The sequence below is a fragment of the Eublepharis macularius genome, chromosome 1 (genome assembly GCF_028583425.1).
Source record: "Eublepharis macularius isolate TG4126 chromosome 1, MPM_Emac_v1.0, whole genome shotgun sequence".
Taxonomy (NCBI): domain Eukaryota; kingdom Metazoa; phylum Chordata; class Lepidosauria; order Squamata; family Eublepharidae; genus Eublepharis; species Eublepharis macularius.
The window spans coordinates 202,504,421-202,526,018 of record NC_072790.1 but is presented as its reverse complement, the minus strand read 5'-3'; the positions used below and the strand labels follow the sequence as shown (position 1 = coordinate 202,526,018).

Sequence of the window (21,598 nt, the reverse complement as noted above, 5' to 3'; positions counted from 1 at the left end):
CCCAGATCTGTTTAGCTTGGCAAAATTGCTTAATCAGCCTTCCAACCTTACCCAAATAGCCTGACTTGGCAAACAAAGGAATAGACAAACATTGATTCCTTGAAAGACATTGAATTAAATGGTAATTCAAAAACAAATTGAGAGGAAGGTTATTGGAGTTCTCAAGAACATTTCTGTGATTTCCCCTGATGCTTCAGGATGGTACAAGGGACAGGTGTGCTGGACCATGAGAAAAGGCGTAAGGAAGAAAGGTGGTTACCAGAAGCAAGTTCTGTTGAAAGCAGTGTTTACTTTTGGGTAAAAATAGCCAAAACTAGACTTAATAATATCATTAAATTTATATACTGTCCTTGAGGGCAACTTAATGACACCCTCAGAGCGTTTTACAAAGTTTGTTATTATCCCCACAACAATCACCCTGTGAGATGAATGAAGCTGAGAGAGTTCTGAAAGAGCTGTGACTGACCCAAGGTCACCCAGCTGGCTTCAAGCAGAGGAGTGGGGAATCAGACCCGGTTCTCCAGATTAGAGTCCTGTCACTCTTAATCACTACACCAAACTGATTTGAAGCCTTTCTGTACTTTAGTAGCTATTGATAGAGCCGTTTATCTCAAAGAAGACAAGTAGACTGATTAGTGACATCATTCTGAACATATTCCTTTTTCTGCTTGCCTGTTTCACAGAAGAAGCTGTTTTTAAATCCTGGCACTCAAAAGAGCATTCTGGCCCCACCTGGATGCTTACCGTGTGGTCCCTGGCAGACCTTGGTGAGCTGAGTGTTGGAAGTGGTTATTTGAAGAAAGAGTCATTATTTTAAAGCAAGATTATTTATTCTCCTGATATAGTTATGGCTTTTGCAGCATTCTTGTTACCACTCTGGTACTCAAGCAATATCCAAGAAGTTGGCTTCGGCCAGTCTTTTGACTTGCTGGCTTTCAAATCCCCCCAGCACTGAAAAACCCTGCATGGTATAAGCCAGTAACTTGTCACCACTTTTATGTTTGTGCTGCTGACTCACGGCATGGTTGCTTCTGCTGATTTTGTGCATGAAGACAGCTGGCAACGTTGTAAAGAGGGCAGTAGCTTGGGCCAGCAAGGCTTATTGCAAGCTGTACTTTGCCCCCAAGGTGAGTTTGCCACCTTTCCAGTGCTACTTTCTTTCTCTTGGCCTAGACTGTATTTGTTTCATCAGAATGATCTGTTTCTTATGACCTGCAGTAATTTTGTATATGTGTTTTTCCCCCCTCCCCTTTTTTGTGTTTTTCATCTTCTTCTAGATAAATGGCTCATTTAAATTGGGAGCTGCTACTAAAATATTCTCTGGCTGGCAAATGCAGTGCCTAGCAGCTGCCATAAAGGACGAACCAAACATGAGTGGGGGAGGGGAACAGGTCGACATTCTGCCGGCCAACTATGTGGTGAAGGACCGTTGGAAAGTGGTGAGTACATTTCTGTCTCTTTCTCTTTGGCCTTGGTGGATGTCATATCTTTCGACTGCCCTTTCTTACCTAGTACAGTTCTGAATTTTTTTGAGAACTTTCCAAAGTAAGCAGTTGCCTGGATGTTAACTTGGAGAGTGTGTGTTTCTGGAGTCATTGACACTTGTAATGGCTAAAAATGCTCTGTATGGAGCTGCATACTGTTTAGAGCTGCATCTGCCAGGACAACCAGTCTCCTGATGAGGAGAATGGAGTGGGTGGATAGGCCAAGGGGAGGAGTGCATTTCATCAGGACTCTGGCGATTTGCACTGGTTCCTTGTTATCTTTTGAGGCATATTTTTAGGTACTGACTCATAGAACATAGAAACATAGAGCTGGAAGATCCCCTATGGGTCATCCAGTCCAATCCCTGCACAATGCAGGAAGTTCACGGCTATCTCTACCCTCATCTCCCCCAGTAACCCCTTCTCTATGCCCAGAGAAAGACAAAAAAATAAAGTTGTTGGTGTCATGAGCATGACATGATTTAAGAAATTCTCTTTGATTTATGCCCCATCATACCTGTGCTGAGAGAGATTTTTGAAGGGAGATTCTACAAGTCTTGAACCTACTTCCCATTTCATTTGTACCTAGTTATTTGTGGGACTTTTACTTTATAGTAAAATTATTGTTAGCTCTTAACATATACTTTTTCTTTTATATATTTTATTTCCTTATGCAAAGAAGCTAACTTTCAAATATGGCTGTATAGGTCAAATACCTCAATCTGTATGTTTACATTTAATTAAGTGCTCTGTGTTTTATGGTTCTGTGAGGAGAATGAGGTGGGTGGATAGGCCAAGCGGAGTGCATCTCCAAGCAGAAAACTTGACCACGAGGAAAGAAATCCACTACCATGGCTGAAAAGAAACCTTTGTTTCTCAAAGCCCATTCATTCAAAACTCTTACGTCTTGCTGAGGAATGTCAATAAGAGCACATAATAGTAGACTACATGCTGTGCTGTATTTAGAAAAGGTACAGGGTTACAACAGCAGGAAAAAATGAACTGAACCACCTTCAGGGAGGAAGAAGAGAAAAAAGCATCTATCCCTCCTTTCCACCCTTCTTCCTAGGAAATGAGGGCTGTATACATGGCTTGCTTTTTCTCCATTTTATTTTTGATCCCTGTCGATTCTTGTGCCCTATTTGTTAGGGCGGCATTCATTCAAACTCTGTAGAGATTTGCCAAACCACTGTGTAAGAACCATGTCTCCCACCAACAAACAGATGAGAGAGACACAATTAATGTGTCATGAGAAAAGTCAAGCTAGCCACTCCTTCTTAAAATGAGAGAAAATAATATATATAAGTCAATTTAGTACTTTTTCCAAATTTGCCTGAAGGAGGGCAATAGGTAGTTATTTTTTTCCATACTGTCCGTGTTGCTTCAGAATACATGAACTGCAGTCAAGGTGGTCAGCTGCTAATGTGGATGTTGTGCTTGCTGTGTTCTGAAGTATTTGGTCCTCTGCCAGCAAGACTAGCTCCTGTTGTATATATCCATCCAGAGGCACATTGAATTAAACATATTATTTTTGGATGTAAAACCTGAATTCTCTGAATACAGTATCCTTGCTGTTTGAAACAGTGCATTCAAAGGGCACAGACTCTTCAGTATGCTTCGATGAAGGGTAAGATGTAGTGCTTTATATGTGTTCGTATTTCGCATGCTATGTTTTCTTTGCACATTCTAATCTTTCTCTTTGTCCTTTCTGCCTTTTGTCTGTTGTGTTGCATCTATATTTAGATGCTACACCTTTGGGTAGGGACTTGTTTCTCCCTTCCTGTAGGGTATATACTTTATTTCTTCATATACATTTTTTTAATCGTATTGAGATATGAAAGAGATTAGTTATTTCATACAAATCCCCCGATGGAGGTCAATTATGTTATTTTACGAGTATTAGCTTAATTCTTAACTAGTCAGAAGAATGCTTGTGGCTAGTTAAAATGTGGTCAGTTTCTTGTAAAAAAGACATCCTTAAATTTTAAGGTATCTGACAAAGGAAGCTTCGACTCTCAAAAGTTTTCACCCATAAAATCTTATTAGTCTATAAGGTGCTACTAGACTCAAATCATGCTGTCCTACAACGCAGCTAACAACCTGAAACCTAAATTTTAAGTGTGTGTGTTTCAGAATATAGATTTCTTTTCCCTCTCTCTATATGGGAGTGATCTGAGTGTCATATACTCATTTCTATTGATGGAAAAACTCTTGTTCTTTTGTTGAGGAACTTACGATTTCCTTGTTTGGCCACTGGTTTCAAGCTTCCTAATAAAATGTGTGTTGAGGCACTGTGCCAAAGGACAACCAGACTTAACTGTCTTTGGTTTATTAATAACTTTGATTATTAACTATGGTTTGTTAAAGAAGTGACCCCACTGTTCAGGGACGATTAGCATTTCCCCTATTCTCCCTGGATTTTTAGAGTTTAATTAAAGCAAGCCAATCACTGGATTTTTGAAAGAGGGTTCAGATTACCTGCTGCTCTTAGTCTGCTCCAGTATAGAGTAAGCCAGTCAGATGATGAGAAAGATCTTGAAGTTGGATTGTTTCCCTTGAAAGTTTCCTGTTTTTTCCCCAAGTCCACTTTTAATTAAATGGGAATATTGTGAAAGTCATTGGGTATGGTCTTAACCTTCAGTCTGGTCAATGGATCTGATTGCATTCTGCTTAGAAAGTGACTGAAACCCCATGGAGGGGTTTCAGTCACCTGGAAGAGCCTGAAATCTCAATCTGCTGATATAAGACACTGATTGAGAAGTAAAATCTATTCCTCTTGAAATTCTTAAGCTAATGCCAGTTCTGTGCCCTTCTATGACTAGGTAGAATTATTATAATAAGCTAGGTATCGTGTTTCTTTGCCTTGCATCGCTTGCTTAATGATGCCTTGTTTTATATTTTTATAACTAAATGCATTTTGGATTTTTATTTTGGGATGGCAGTCTTGTTCTGATTTCTTGTTTAATATCTGACATTGAGTAGTTTATTTTGTTCTGTTGGGAGTTGTAGTCTATTGAAGTAGTATAGAGCTCTGGAGTAAAAGAACCAGGGGTAGGGTATCATGAATATCTTGAGTCTTGTACGGTGTAATCCTAAAAAGTGTCACTCCAGCTTAAGCCTATTGAAATCTTCTTAAGATTGCACTGTTCATGCCCTGAAACAGAAGAGAACCTTTTGAACTGATTGCTTTGGCTCCCAAATAGTAATTTTTGTTCTTTTATATTTTTTTTCCTATTCCACTGTTAATTCACTAAGACCCTAACAGTTCCTTCCCCCTTCCAATCCGGTCTGCATTCATTCTAGGGAGTGTGGGATGGCAAAAGTCAAATGATATTCCTAACAGTTGTTTACTCTAAAATGGTTCTTGATTTGGGCTTTCTGCATACTTTGGTTAGAGGAGACTTGTATACAATCACAGTATAGTTTGTGAGTGACCATTGCAAAGGGCAAAGAGAAGCTAGTTTAAATAAGGTATGCTTCAATGATATCTCATAACCTCCAGGGAATCGCTGGTGTTAAAGATTGTCAGGGCTTGCCGCAGCTGCCGCTGGGCGTGGCACTGGGCAGTCTGCCCCTGACGTCACAGGGGGGCCAGGGATTCTGCAGGACCCTGCTCTGTGGAAGGAGGGGCGGTATACCTCACCCTGACTCCCTCTCAATCCACTCGCTGGCCTGCTCAACCTGGCCTGCTTACCCCCTGCCTCTTCCACCATTTCTTCCTCCCAAGACTCTCCTTCAAACCTCCACTCTCCTTCTTGCCTTTTCCGTGGCTTCTCTCCACTCCCACTCTGCTCCATCACTCCTACTCAAACCCACCACCGCAGAGCTCTTCCCAGCCACCCTTTATAGGGTTTCCTTTCTCCACCCCGTCCTCCTTCCAGGCTTGTTCCCTCTCCTGACTGGGCCCAGCTGTGCATTCCTCCAGGTGTTTCCCTCCAACCACTAATCCCTCCTGGGCTCTTTTGCCTTGCTGGCAGGGTGGGGTTGAGTGCGAGCCATCCCCAGCTGAGGGCTCCTTGGCTTTGCTCACGAGGAGCTGCCCCAGCCAGCCTCTGAGCTACTGAGCTTGCCTGGCCCTGCTCACGAGGAGCTGCCTTAGCCAGCTTCTGCGCTGCCTGCTCAGCAAGGCTGGGCGGGGTTACCCATCTCCTCCCCCAGAATGCCTGTGGCAGCCCCCCCTGGAGAGGCTTGGCTTCTAGGAACTCCTGAGCCAGGCTGCTGTCTTCTAGCCATGGTGTGGCTCTGGGCTGCAGCAGCGGCATCCTCTCCCTGCCAGGTAAGGGCTCTGCTTGGGCTGCTGCTGCTGCTGCTGGACCCACCTTCCCCCTGCTGTGGCCCTTTCCCTCCAGCCTGCTTAGCCCCCTCTCTTCCCCCTGGAAGGTGGGGCTGGCTGGTCTCTCCTTGCCCCCTCCACCCCTCTGAGGTTCTGGCCTTTTGCCCCTTCCCCATGGAGTAGGTAGGTTCTGGCCCTGGTTGCCGGCTTGGGGGGTGGAGTTGCTGCCACCCTTTTGTCCCCTGCTGTTCCCTCTTGTCAAGTCTGGGGGCTGGGGCTCAGACCCCGGACACACCCCCCCGCTTGGCTTTGAGTTGTGGGGGTCCGGCTCAGTCTCAAACATGCGGGACATATAGTCCGCGTCCACATGCCGTGCCCCCCGGCGGTATTTGATGGTAAATTGGAAGAAGGGAGAGGTACCAGCGTAGCACCCTGGGGTTGTGCGCCTTCATCCGATGGAGCCATTGCAGGGGTGCATGGTCCGTCAGCAGTATAAAGGGGTTTTTGGCCAGGTAGTACTGCAGGGCCCCCACCGCCCACTTGACCGCTAGGGCCTCCCGCTCCACTGTAGCATAGCGCTTCTCGGAGGGCTGTAGCTTCCGACTCAGGAAGAGAATCGGGATGTCTGCTCCGTCACGTTCCTGGGTCAGCACAGCCCCGAGGCCGGTGTCCGAAGCGTCTGTGGCCAGTGTGAAGGGCCGGTCAAAGTCCGGGTTCCACAGGGCAGTGGCGTTAGAGAGGGCGGACCGCAGGTCTTTGAAAGCTGCCTCTAGTTCTGGGGTCCACCGGACTTGGTTGGGCAGCCCCTTCCTTAAGCTGTCCATCAGGGGTGCCGCTCGGGAGGCAAAGTGGGGGATGAACCGCCCATAATACCCCAGCAGTCCTAGGAATCGCCGAACCTGCTTCTTGGTCTTGGGCTGTGGGGCGTCGGCTATTGAGGCCACCTTGTCCGGTGGTGGCCTGACTTGTCCTCCCCCGACCACGAAGCCCAGGTATTGGAGTTCCTGGAACCCCAGGTGGCTCTTTTTTGGGTTCGCCCTTAGCCCAGCTCGTAGGAGGGCCCTTAAGACGGCTTCCAGGTGTTGGAGGTGGGTGGGCCAGTCGGGGCTGAAGATAATAATATCATCAATGTACGCCATGGCGTATGCCCGGCACTCTCCCAGCACCTGGTCCACCAGCCGCTGAAAGGTGGCCGCCGCCCCATGCAGGCCAAACGGCATCTTCTTGAATTGGAAGAGGCCTTGGGGGGTGGCAAAGGCCGTCTTCTCCCGGTCCTCCGGCCGTACGGGCACCTGCCAGTAGCCCTTTGTTAAGTCCAGGGCCGACAGGTAGCTGGCGGACCCCAGGTGGTCCACCAGCACGTCTGCTCGGGGCATGGGGTAGGCGTCGAACTGGGCCACCTTATTCAGTTCGCGATAGTCAATGCAAAACCGGGTGGTCCCATCTGGCTTGGGCACCAGGACTATCGGGCTCCTCCAGGCACTCCGTGAGGGTTCGATTACACCCAGCCGGAGCATCTCGTTCGTCTCCTTCTCCACTGCCTCCCACCGCTTCCTGGGGATGGGGCGCCAGGTAGCCCGGGCTGTCTGCCCCGGGCTGGTTGGGATGGCATGTTGAATCAGGCTGGTGCTGCCCGGCCTGCGGGAGAAGACCCCGGGAACCCGTGTGCAGAGGTCTTGTAGCTGGGCCCGTTGAGCTGGATCAAGCTGGGGGTCCACCTTGGGCGCCTCAAACTCCGGGGCTTCGGAGGTCCACGGCAGCTCACTGTCAGGAAGCTCCAATGGGTCCTCAGCCATGCCACACTCCTCTTCGGGGCGCTCGTGCCACTGCTTCAGGAGGTTCACATGCAGGGTCTTCTGCCGACGTCGGCTGACCCCGCACTGGACTTCATAGGTAGTGGGGCCCAGCACCCTCCGAATCGGGTAGGGGCCCCTCCAAGCGTCCCCTCCCTCTCTGGGAAATACTGAGTGGTGCACCAGGACCTTCTCTCCAGCCTGGAAAGTCCTCATCCTTGCACCCCGGTCGTAGGCGGCTTTCTGCTTCGCCTGGGTGCGAGTCAGTCTGCAGTTCACCTCGGCTTGGGACTGTTGCACCCGATCATGGAGCTGGCTCACGTACTCCTGTGGGGTGGGCGCAGGGCTGCTGGCCTGGGGCCCCCAGCGTTCTGTCAGCCGGGAGAGCATCCCTCGTGGCTTGCGCCCATATAGCAGCTCGAATGGGCTGAAGCCAGTGGAGGCCTGCGGGGTCTCCCTGAGGGCGAACATGAGCGGGTCGATGTAGAGGTCCCACTGGTGAGGCTTGTCCCGTGTCATCTTCTTCAGGGCCTCCTTGACGGTCTGGTTCAGCCACTCTGCCAAACCATCTGTTTGAGGGTGGTAAGCCGAGGTGAACACCTGCCGGATCCCCAAATTCCGGCAGAATTGGCGCATGGCTGTGGCACGGAACGGGCCCCCTCGATCCGTCAGGATTTCATCTGGCAGCCCCACCATCGCAAAAAACTTGGACAGGTCCCGGACCACCCCAGTGGACTTCCGGTTTGGGATTCATGGAGGTCTAACGCAGCTCCACTTGCGGAGCTGACCGGACTGCCGTTTTAACCGGCCGGTGGGGTGAAAATAGCCTGCGGCCGACTGCTCTCAGGTGGGGAGCAGGCAAAGAACGCTCAAGACCCTAGGGTGAGCTAGATCTCGGACGAGGGGGGGCTCTACACAACGGGTCCCCTCCCGATCCTTGAGGTCCCACCTTGCGACGGGTCGGCTATAATCTCTGCGGCAGTTTTGGGGCCAATTCGGCTGGCATAAGACCTACATACCCAAGCTTCGATTGGGGGAAGAAGCTGAGAGGAGAACTTAAAATCGAAACAGCGATTACAACCCGAGAAAAGTGAAGAGAAGGTAAAGATCACTATCTTCCGATACGGGACAGATTGATAAAAACAGAGAAGGAAAAAAGTAGATTTTTAAACTGCAACAGACTAGTGAAAAGGAGGGGAAGACTCGGCAGGAATTGTATTTGAAAAGAGACTAAGCTTAAAGAAGTTATTAAAGAAATTGGACTATTGTTTTGAATACCTGTGGCTTTGGAGCTGTGAGAAAAAGACACCATCGCGAGATCTGCTGTGGGAAGACGGGAGACAGGAAGTGCGTAATAACAATAGAGTGGCTGGAGAGAAGCGGCCCTTGCTGGAGGGCAGGAAGTAGGGAATCGCCATTTTTGAAAGGGGAAGGGTCGCGGCTTCAGCGGAAGAGGAAGTAGGCCATCTTGGATTACAAAATCATAGAGAAACCATAGAGAAAAGACGCCCGACATTTTGGACTCTTTAAAATTTAATTTTTAAAAGAAGATTGGGACATTTAAAACAGAAAAACGTTAAATTTTACGCCACGGAGTTAAGGAAGAGAGCGGATTCGTGGGAGCGAGCTAAAGCAAGCCCCACGATGTCAAAAAAAGAGTGGCAATCGGCAATAGAAAACCTGGATAAAAACTTGGATAAAAAACTTTTAGATATGATTAAAGAACTTAAGGACACGAAATTGGAGCTGATAAAAGAGGTCAAAGAGGTTACACAGACAGTAAAATCGGAGCTGTCAGAAGTGAAAAAAGGCATGGAAACAATACGAAGTGAATTACAAGGAACGCAGCAGAGAGTTAAAACAGTAGAAGACGCGATGGAGAATTTAGCAGACACGCAACAAACAGAGATGAGATTGGTGAAGGGGAGAATGTCAGTTGCAGAAACTAAACATATGGAGAAGCAGCTACGTTTTCGCGGCTTGCCAGAAGTGGAAGGGAAGTCAGCGCAAGAACAGATGACTGAGGTGTTGGCTGAATACCTGGGGAAGGAGGAGGAGGAAGTTGTGGCTATCCTAGACGTGGCATACCGTGTGAATTCGAGAATTGCAACCCAGAGGAAATTACCAAGAGATGTGATTGTGCAGTTTACAACACGAAATATGAAAGAGAGGATTGTGACAAAACAGTTTCAAGATCCATTGGAGATTGATGGCAAGACGATTATTATAATGAAGGAATTGCCCAGATCAGTGTTATTGGACCGGAAAAAATATAAAGTGCTAATTCAGACTTTGAAGGACATGAAAATCAGGTATAGATGGGAGTTACCGGAAGGAGTGTCCTTTGAGTTTGGAGGGGCAAAAAAACGCATCAGATCTGAGCGAGAGATGGAGCGATTTATTAAGGACAATGAAAAAGACTTACCATCAAGACTATGAATATGAATATGAATATGGAGTGTAAAGTATTATCTTGGAATGTAAATGGACTAAACTCACCGAATAAGAGGAAAAATATTTTTCACTGGCTACTAAAACAAAAATGTGATATTGTTTGTTTGCAAGAGACCCATATTAGAAAACAGGATGTAAAATATTTAAAATCTGGAAAATTGGGCAAAGAATTTGCAGCGGCTTCCAACAAGAAAAAAAGAGGAGTGGTGTTGTACATAAAAGAGGAGCTACAGCCAAAACTTGTTATGAGAGATGTGGAAGCTAGATTTGTAGCAGTGGAATGCATTTGGAATTTAAAGAGAGTGTTGGTAGTCGGACTTTATGCACCTAATGGTGCAAAAGAAAGCTTCTTTGAGGATTTAAGGAAGCATTTAGACGATCTTACATATGACCAGATAATTCTTGCTGGAGACTTCAATGGAGTGACAGACTTGGAACTAGACAAAAAGTCTACAACGGCACAAAAGAAAAGAGGATTATTGCCAAAGCTTTTCTTTGACTTGATTCAACAAGAGACTCTCGAAGATGTATGGAGGAGAGAATATCCTAAAAGTAGACAGTTTACTTTCTATTCTGCAAGGCATTTTACATTATCAAGAATTGATATGATCTGGGCCTCAAAAGACTTAGCGTTATGGACTAAGGAGGTAGAAATAATGCCGATGGTAGGCTCAGATCACAACCCAATTATGTGGAAATTTGGAAAAAGGAGAAAAAGGAAAGCATGGAGAATAAATGAGGACTTGTTACAGGAAAGAGAGAATATGGAAATATTGAGAAGAGAGACAAAGTTTTTTATACAATATAACGTGAATAAAGAAGTACCAACCAATAAAGTTTGGGATGCTTACAAGGCGGTTGTAAGGGGCATACTAATGGACTTAAATGGTAGAGCAAGAAAGAAGAAAGAGGAGAAAAGACAAGAGATTGAGGAGAAAATAAAAGCCAAAGAAATACAGCTAAAAAAGAGACCAGGGAAAAAGAAGGTATACCAGGAAATTAAAATACTTCAAGAACAGTTAACAGCAATGAGCAATAAAGAATTGGAGTGGAATCTTAAAAGACTGAATCAAAAAGTGTTTGAGGGTGCTAATAAACCTGGAAAGTACCTGGCATGGCAATTGAAGAAGAAAAGGGAAAAGAAAATAATAAACAAAATTTGTGAAGACAACAAAACGTATTTGGAGCAGACTACCATTAGTAGAGCCTTTTATAAATTCTACGCTAAGCTGTACAATAAAAAAGAAGTAAACAAAGAATCAATAGCGTTATATTTGGAGAAAACCAAACTTCCAGAAATCTCGGAAGCTTGGAGAAATAAGTTGAACAGCGAAGTAACTGACGAGGAAATAAGTAAGGCAATACAATCTGCAAATTTAGGAAAGGCGCCAGGGCCAGATGGACTTACGGCTAAATTTTATAAGACAATGGCTAATGAACTGGCACCATTCCTAAAAGAGGTGATGAATGGGGTTTTAAGGGATCAAAGGATTCCAGACACTTGGAGTGAAGCGAACATATCATTGATCCCAAAAGAGGGCCAAGACCTGACTAATGTGAAAAATTATAGACCTATATCGCTACTCAACAATGACTATAAAATTTTTGCGAAGATATTGGCGGAGAGATTGAAGGGGTGGCTCTCGGAAGTCATAGAGGAGGAACAAGCAGGCTTTTTGCCAGACAGACAAATAAGAGACAATTTAAGGACAGTGATCAATGCTATTGAATATTATGACAAGCGTTGTGACAAAGAGGTTGGTTTCTTCTTTGTAGACGCTGAAAAAGCGTTTGACAATTTAAACTGGGATTTTATGTTTGCCACTATGGAAAAGCTACAACTGGGAGAAAGATTCATCAGAGCAATTAAGGAAATTTACAGAGACCAGACTGCAGCAATCGTGGTGAATGATGAATTGACCAAGAAATTGACGATAAGTAAAGGAACAAGACAAGGTTGCCCGTTATCTCCATTGTTGTTCATTCTAGTATTGGAGATTCTGATGATACAAATACGTCAAGATGAGGAAATTCGTGGAATAAAAATAAAGGACTATTCATATAAGGTCAGAGCATTTGCGGATGACATAATGTTAATTGTAGAGGACCCATTGGAGAACATGCCAAGAGTGATAGATAAGATCAAGGAGTTTGGAGACTTGGCAGGTTTCTTCATTAACAAAAAGAAGTCAAAGATACTATGCAAAAACATGACTAAGCAGAAACAACAATTGTTAATGGAAACAACGGATTGTGAAGTAACAAGTAAAGTGAAATATTTGGGAGTCGAATTAACTGCAAAGAACATAGATCTATTCAAAAACAATTATGAAAAATTATGGACTCAGATAGAGAGAGACTTGATTAAATGGAATAGACTGAATTTGTCATGGTTGGGCAGGATTGCAGCAGTTAAGATGAATGTGTTACCAAGAGTAATGTTTTTGCTACAGACAATACCAATCATCAGAGACTCTAAACAATTTGAAAAATGGCAGAGGAAAATATCAGATTTTGTTTGGGCAGGCAAGAAGCCTCGAGTGAAAGTGAAAGTTTTACAAGATGCAAAGGAAAGAGGCGGAATGCAATTGCCCAATCTGAGACTTTATCATGATGCAATCTGCCTAGTTTGGTTGAAAGAATGGATGACATTAAAGAACAAGAAACTACTAGCCCTAGAGGGATATAAAAAAATATTTGGATGGCACGCATACTTATGGCATGACAAAGTAAAGGTCAACTCGATGTTCCTGCATCACTTTGTTCGGAGAAGTCTATACATAATCTGGAAGAAGTACAGAATTTATTTACAAGAAGGAACTCCTTTGTGGGTGGTTCCGTATGAGGTGATAGACCCGAGAGCTGTTGATAATGAACAACAATGTTTAACGTACAAAGAAATCACTAAAACTGAAGCATCCAAACTTAGAATAAAGACACAAGAGGAACTATCACCTAACTACGACTGGTTCCAGTATAGACAGATCAGAGACTTATATAATTCGGACTCTGTAAAGGGAGGCATACGAATAGAGAATTCGGAACTAGAGCAGACCCTTCTTAAAGAAGATAAGAAAAGAATATCCAAGGTATACCAAGTACTGTTGAAATGGTATACCGAGGATGAGATAGTTAAAATACAAATGGTGAAATGGGCTATAAACTTTAATAAAGAAATAACAATGGAGGCATGGGAATACTTGTGGAAAACTACAATGAAGATAACGACATGTACTAATATCAAAGAGAACATCTACAAAATGATCTATCGTTGGTACATGACACCAAAGAAGATTGCGCTAGGGAATTTGAATACTTCTAATAAATGCTGGAAATGTAAGAAGCATGAGGGCTCCCTCTATCATATGTGGTGGTCGTGTGAGGTAGCTAGGCAGTACTGGGGGGAAATAATAAGAGAAATGAGTGAAATTTTACAATTTCAAATCAATAAGAACCCAGAACTCCTGCTACTGAACTTGGGAATGGAGGGAATTCCAGCCCAATACAGGACGTTGATATTTTATATGACAGCAGCAGCTAGACTTCTGTATGCGCAAAAATGGAAAGTACAAGAAGTGCCAACTATTGAAGATTGGATTTACAAATTGCTGTATATGGCTGAAATGGATAAGATGACAAGAAAGCTGAGAGATCTGGACTCAGGGCAGTTCAACACAGACTGGGAGAAGCTGAAACATTACCTGGAGAAGAAATGGGAGGTGGGAGGAAAACTGTGGCAGTTTGAGAACTACTGAAGCACTGAAGTAGAGGGGGGAGACTTTACCGGGGGGAGAAGAGATAAATGTGAATTAATAAGCAGTCAAATTAATAGATTGATATATATATAGATATATATAGGTTAATAAACAGAATATAGAGAAAATAATTAACTATAAGGATTAAATATAAGGATTGATTAACTAACAATATTTTCTTTTTTTTTGGTAAGTTTTGTACCAAACTGAATGTCTGAAGATATAGATGGGTCAAATTGATTGACTACGTGATGAGAGATATATAGAATTATTACAAAAAGATAGAATGAGTAATATATAGAGAATAAGTCAAATTGTTTGATATAAATGAATGTATGATCTATATGGTTTATGATATATAGAAATATTTGAAATTGAAAAATGGGATAAATTGTTTATCTAAGATGGAAACAAAGACTTACAGTCTGGGCATACAATGTTAAAAATAGTTAAGGATGTACTGCTTAGAATAATGGAGAATATATATCTGTTTTAGATAGAGGAAGCTAATAAAAATAAGGGAAAGGGGACAAAGGGTGGGAAAGCTGTTGGAAGTCAACAAAAAGGGGGGGAAAGGGAGGGGGTTAGAGATGAAAAAATTGGGGAAAATTGAATGTAAATGTAAAAATAATGTTCTAACCCAATAAAAAATTTTTCAAAAAAAAAAGGATTTCATCTGGCAGCCCCACCATCGCAAAAAACTTGGACAGGTCCCGGACCACCCCTGGGGTCTGCATGGTCCTCAGCGGGATGACCTCGGGGAACCGCGTGGCATAGTCCACAATCACCAGGGCAAAGCGGTGGCCCTGGGGTGTGCGTGGCAGCGGTCCAATGAAGTCCATCGCGATCCGTTGGAAGGGTGTCTCCATGACAGGTAGCGGGGAGAGGGGGGCCTTCAGTGGGCGGTGGGCTGCCACCCGCTGGCAGGTGGGACACGAGCGGCAGTGGGCCTTCACGTCTGCATTCACGGAGGGCCAGAAGAACTGTTCAAGGATCTTCTTCAGGGTCTTGTGGTGCCCCAGATGCCCGGCCCACGCATGCTCATGGGCCGTGCGGAGGACTTTGGCCCGGTAGGCCGCCAGCACCAATAGCTGGCGGACCTCCCCCTGGCCATTTGGGGCATGAGCTATGCGAACCCAAACCCCTCCTTGCTTCTCGATGCGAGGGAGCCGCTGGGACCTCCGTTCATCCCGCACCTGCTCCTCCTCACGAGCGGCTGTCTCTCGCAAGCGCTGCAAGGACTCATCTGCCCCTTGGGCATCACGGAATGGGCGGTCTGCCGGGGGTCCCGCTGGGTCTTCAGCCTGTGGTTCTGCCCCTGGTCTGACAGAGGGACCCTCGCCCGGGTCGTTGGCCTCCTCCACTTGCAGAGCGGTGGCAACTTGTGGGCCTGCCAATTCCCCTGCCGCCTCCAGCAGCAGCCCGGCATTCCTGGGGGCGTCTCTTCCCAATTTCTCTGCTGCCTGCTTGAGGAGCCTGAAGAACCCCGGGGCGTCTCTTCCCAGCAGCACTGGCACGGGTAGGTGGGCTACCCGGGCAACTTCCATTTGGTGGCGGACCCCTAGGTACTCTATCGTGATTAGGGCCGTAGGGTACGGCTGGGTGCGGCCCATCACATCCGTCACCGGGATCCAGCGGTGCACTGGGGTGGCAGCTGGGAGGAGCTGGGGTCGAATTGCTGAGACTGCACTCCCGGAGTCCAATAGGGCTTGTAGGATCAGCCAGCCTATCCTCACGGTGGCGCATAGACTCTGCACCTGCTTGCCGGGCGGTGGGTTATTTTCCCAAACGAAGGCGCAAACCCTTGGCGAGGCCTCTGTGAGCGCGCCGGCTTGCATCCACGGCTCTGCTGTCAGTGCTAGTTCCGCTGGAGCAGCTGGGTAGGCTGCCTCCAGCCTTCCCCACATCCTATCCTGGCGTTCCTCCAGCCACAGTCCGAGCTCCGCTGGGGTGGCAGCCTTGGGAGGCCGCCCCTTGACTGGCACCTGCGTCGGAACGTCTCTCCCCGTACGGGCCACCAACTTGTCAGGGTTTGCCGCAGCTGCCGCTGGGTGTGGCACTGGGCAGTCTGCCCCTGACGTCACAGGGGGGCCAGGGATTCTGCAGGACCCTGCTCTGTGGAAGGAGGGGCGGTATACCTCACCCTGACTCCCTCTCAATCCACTCGCTGGCCTGCTCAACCTGGCCTGCTTACCCCCTGCCTCTTCCACCATCTCTTCCTCCCAAGACTCTCCTTCAAACCTCCACTCTCCTTCTTGCCTTTTCCGTGGCTTCTCTCCACTCCCACTCTGCTCCATCACTCCTACTCAAACCCACCACCGCAGAGCTCTTCCCAGCCACCCTTTATAGGGTTTCCTTTCTCCACCCCGTCCTCCTTCCAGGCTTGTTCCCTCTCCTGACTGGGCCCAGCTGTGCATTCCTCCAGGTGTTTCCCTCCAACCACTAATCCCTCCTGGGCTCTTTTGCCTTGCTGGCAGGGTGGGGTTGAGTGCGAGCCATCCCCAGCTGAGGGCTCCTTGGCTTTGCTCACGAGGAGCTGCCCCAGCCAGCCTCTGAGCTACTGAGCTTGCCTGGCCCTGCTCACGAGGAGCTGCCTTAGCCAGCTTCTGCGCTGCCTGCTCAGCAAGGCTGGGCGGGGTTACCCATCTCCTCCCCCAGAATGCCTGAGGCAGCCCCCCCCCCCTGGAGAGGCTTGGCTTCTAGCAACTCCTGAGCCAGGCTGCTGTCTTCTAGCCATGGTGTGGCTCTGGGCTGCAGCAGCGGCGTCCTCTCCCTGCCAGGTAAGGGCTCTGCTTGGGCTGCTGCTGCTGCTGCTGGACCCACCTTCCCCCTGCTGTGGCCCTTTCCCTCCAGCCTGCTTAGCCCCCTCTCTTCCCCCTGGAAGGTGGGGCTGGCTGGTCTCTCCTTGCCCCCTCCACCCCTCTGAGGTCCTGGCCTTTTGCCCCTTCCCCATGGAGTAGGTAGGTTCTGGCCCTGGTTGCCGGCTTGGGGGGTGGAGTTGCTGCCACCCTTTTGTCCCCTGCTGTTCCCTCTTGTCAAGTCTGGGGGCTGGGGCTCAGACCCTGGACAAAGATCAGGGACTTACTCATGGGCCTCTTTCTCTCTTCTATTCCTATTACCTAGTAGGTTTTCAGCATTTAAGATTTGACCAGATTAATTGTTTTATTGTATTTTGCATTGTCCTGTCTAGAAAGCAAGAGTTAAATAACTCTCATTTTACTTTACATTACATCGCAGAATACATTGTGTATGAAATATAACTTTTGCAGCAACATAATAATTGTTCATGGGACTGTGTAGTTATAAATCAGGCTTGGGCTATGCATATCATATGTGCCAACAATGTACTTACCACTTAGCTGCCAGTAGCCAGTTTTTCTTTCTGTGCATTTTTGGCCTCCCAAGAGAAGGAAGATTTGCAATGTTCCATCATTTCTTTCCTGCCACTGTGACATCTTTCTGGAGAACATACTCAAGAAATGTAAAAAGAATTTCCTCCACAACTTAGTATATTTCTAGACATTTATTTTGTAATGGATTTTCATCCGTTTCTTACTAAGGCTTTTCACTATCACAAACTAAAGATTTATCTTTATTCTTGGATAGCTTTCAGCAATTAGTTAAGAAGACCTGCCAAACAGAAACTTGCTCTTTGAACAAGTTTTGCTTATCAATACAAAGGTTTATAGGGTTCTTCTTGCAAGGCTTCTTCCCATCAAGACACACAGAAGCCTTTCTAGAGTTTATTTCTTTTTATTGAAATAACACTTGTCTTCTCAAGAAGCAAGATATCAAAATATATATAATTATTAACATAAATCCTACAAAGATGGAACATAGAAAAGCAATAAGAATTAGGTTTGCTAGCATTTCCTAATTAATCCTTAAATTGAAAACATTCAAAGTTTCTGTGAAATGCATTAAGATTTCCATAGCATACGAAGGTAAGATTCTCACTTAGGTCCTAATGAGATGTCTTCTAATCTGACATAGTATCTGAGTTGACATGTTTTATAGGTTATTTATGCAAATATCTAAGATCTTTTTCATGTGATAGCATAGCTAAACTGTGATTGGTTTAATGCTTAATTAAATATTCATATTTTCTATTGTATAACATCCTAATTAGACAAAAAGTGACATTATATCCAACTTGCAAAACAAAACTATAAATCTGTGAGAAATAACAGAAAGAGTTAAGTTAGTAGATCACCATTGGTCCATTCTGTGATTGGAGAACATTAATCTAGGTAGTGTCCACTATTTTTAGTGTTAGTTATACAACACTCTGAAAAAAACACAAGGCAATTCATGCAAAGTGCAGAAGTTCACTTAGAATACATGCGTATTGCTTTGTAGAATGTGCTTCAATCTATATTACTGCTGGATATGGGACCCGGGGCAGGGGTGTAACGAGCTTTTGCCCGTGTCTAAAACTAAGCTTCAACTAGCCAGGAGAAAGATGAATCTCTGTCCTGGGAAGCCGAAAGCAGTTAGTCTTTAGACCTGTCAAACAGATAAGTTCTTTGAACCAGCTGTTTATCAGTACATGTATTTATATAGGGTTTAATATTGCTTTGCAACTCTTTATCAAACACACAGACACCAGTCTACAGTTTATTTCACTTTATTGAAAATACACCCTAGTTTTTTAATGAAGCAAGTAATCAAAATATAAAAGGCTATTAATATAAATCCTATAAAAACAGAACATAGAAAGGCAATAAGAAATAAGTTTACTAACATTTCTTAATAAATCCTAAGTTTAACATGCTCAAAGTTTCTATGAAATACATAGGTAGAATAAGTTCTCACCTAGATTCTCCCAAGTGATCTCTTCTATCAGTACCCTGCCATACTATCTGTGTTTGCAATTATATACCTAATCATATGCAAATATTTAAGGTCTATTCACATGATAGCACAAACAAATAATGATTGGTTTGACACTTCACTGAATAGTCATAATTTCATAGTACAGCCTTCCAATTAGTTAAAAAATTATGTCATAGTCAGAACTGCAAAAGAAAACTATAAATCTCTGACAAGTGTCAAGAAAAGTTAAGTTGGGCGATCACCATTGGTTGAATCTCTGATAGAGGAACATCAATCTCGGTAGAGTCCACTATTTTAATTAATTGTCAAAGCATACCTGTTGAATTACCTAACACACAGAAAAAATACACAGAAAGTTCATGCAAAGTTTAAAAGTTCATCTAGAGAATACAGGAGCTTGGCCTAGTATTGATTAGTATTGATTATTGTCATGTGCTTTTAATCTATATTGGCATAATGGGGGTCAGTAGATAGGGGCACCGATGGCTTCCCTACTCATGCAGATGACTGGGGCTACCCACTCCTTCCATACTTCTTCACCTCATATCCCTTGAATGAGCCAGCAGACTGTGACACCTACAACTAAGCTCACCGGTGCCTTGTGCAGATTGCAGCTGAGTCTGCCACATCCTAGGAGGGCATCTATGGCCGGGGAAAGCGGCTACGGCTTTGTCGTCCCAGGTGCTGCAGGCAACCAGGAAAGGAATGCCTCTGTGGTGGGAAAGTGCTCTTCATCTGCACCTAGCTATTCCATTCCCATGGTCGCTTAAAATTATGGTCCTGTGAGGGAGACAGTCATGGGGTTGTGCAACCGCTATCACCCAGGAGTTACGAGAGCAAGCACCCAGTCACCCCACCTGCAGCTGTGCTCTCTCCTCTGGCTGAGGTGGAGTCCAGTCAAGGGAGTCTGGATGGAGTCCCAACATGGTCCGCTAGAAGACCCCACACACAGGTGTGTTGAACACGTCCCTCTGAGCAACTGCTTCTGTGGCAGGCATGGGCTGTGCTGGCTCAGAGACAGAGGCCAATTCACCCTCCAGCTAGCCTTGGCCACAGTGGCCAGTGTTTTGGGGGGGCATGGGGAGGGGAAAGAGAAAGCCACTGTGAACGAGCAAGATGGGGCTGTCAGGGCTTGCTGCAGGCGCCACTGGGCAGGGTGCTGGCAGGCCTGGCCCTGACTTCAAAGAGGTGTCAGGGACACTGCAGGACCCTGCTCTGTGGAAGGAGGGGTGGTATACCTCACCCAGACTCCCTCGCAGTCCACTCACTGGCCTGCTCAACCTGACCCCATCATCACTCTTACTCTCCTCCTTCATCAGCTTTCCTCCTCCCCTCCTTGCACTCGCTCACTTCTCTCCACTCCATCACTCCTCCACAACCCACCCCACCCTGTGGGTGGGCTTCCCTTTTATCCCTTCAGCCTAGCCATGCTCCACCTGCCAACCACGCCCTCCTGCTGCCTTCTAACCATGGCCCTAGCTGGCCTAGGCAGCTGCACCTGTTCTCGTTTGGCTGGAAGCACTGGGCCGGTCCACCTGCGCCTTGTTGGCTGGCTGTCCAGCCTCCCTGGCTGAGCTGATGGCTGAAGGCAGGCACAGCTGAGCCTCCTTGGCTGGTTGTCCATCTTCTCCCACTAGCTCCTAGCATCTCCTGGGCTAGGTGATCGCTTTTCAGCTGGGCTGCAGGCTGGGGCATGGCTCTGAGCTGCTGAGGCTGCTTCTCCTCCCTGGCTGGTAAGGTGTCGACTTGGCTCACTGCTGGCTGCCTGTCCCCACTGTCTTGGCCCTCCCCTTCTGCTCTAGCCCCCTCTGGGTTGCCCCCATTCTCCCTGCCTGGCCCCCTGGACTCCCACTGGAGGGTGAGGCTAGCTGGCCTCCACCTGCCCCTTCTAACCCTCTGAGGCTTGTGTGTGTCTTCCTTTCCCCCTGTGGCCAGCTGGTGCTGGGTCTGGCTGTCTGCTGAGGCAGCTGGGCCACTGTCTCCCGGGGGTCCCCTGTCCTCTTCTCCAGGTAAGTCCAGGCACTAGGCTGTGGACCCCAGACAGGGGCAACTGCCTCCCTGGCTCCTTCTTATCTGTTGGTGCACCCTTGCCTCTCCGCAAGCCAAAACTCAGGAGATGGATGGTAGTTGTTAGTCTAGCATTCCAGTCTTAGCTCTCCTCCCATATGTGAGTGCAAAGCACTACCCAAATTTTGCAAAGTTCCCACTTTGCACTCTTGCCCCGCTGCCATTAGCACCCTCTCCTGCCTCACACTCTAAGTCCCCACAGCAGGGGACTTCCTTCCAGAGCCTCTGACCATCTCCCCACTTATCTGGGGTCATGGGTGGCCAGAGGTTATGTAGAGTTCCAGAGGAGCTGCTTGGGTGTGAGGAGGGGGGCTCGGCCACTGCAGGGGTGTGAGTAGATTGGTCCCTGTGGTAGTCGGCATCCAGTGCACTGTAAGACCACTTGGGCGGGGCTGGGCGTGGAGGGGAGAGAGACTTCCCCCATACAATGGGAATAACATTCCACTACAGTATGTGTGTGGGGGGTGTTTCCGGGCCCGAAGTGGCTGAGGGAGCTTAGGGAGCTGACCAACTCACGCCTGGCCCTCGGGCCTGCCCCCGTGGCCACTGGTGCAGGGACTTATGCTGCAGTTAATGCTGGTGCCCTGCTGCCACAGCCAGTTGCCAGCGGAGGGCCGCAATGGAGTGGTGCCGCACTGCTGCATGGGGGGGGGGGTTACGCTGGCAGAAGTGTGGGACATTCTGCTGTAACTCTTAGTTGGCCCCCTGAGCACTTTCGGGGGCCCCTCTCAGGATTATGCTATAAGTCAAAGTGTTTGTGAAAAGAGATGCATATTGAGGAAGGATTTGTGAGAAGAAAGTGTGTTCTTAGGGCAACAGTTAGGACATTTGCAAATGAGGGTCTGTTTGTTTTTTGCTGGCTGCGAGCTACTTTCTGAAGTAGCACTGAGATCAATGAATAAGATAAAGCCAATTCAGCTATCCTTGATGAAACAT

General features: G+C 46.8%; 1 protein-coding gene across 1 annotated transcript in view; it reads left to right on the top strand.

Moving 5' to 3' along the window:
* The first annotated feature begins 1,316 nt into the window (after window positions 1-1,316).
* TTBK1 (tau tubulin kinase 1) overlaps window positions 1,317-21,598 on the top strand; it is a 137,381-nt gene continuing 117,099 nt past the window's right edge. The window contains exon 1 of the mRNA XM_054994565.1: window positions 1,317-1,439. Coding sequence (XP_054850540.1) covers window positions 1,332-1,439 — 108 coding nt within the window. The 5' untranslated portion in view covers window positions 1,317-1,331. The remainder of the gene's footprint in view (window positions 1,440-21,598) is intronic.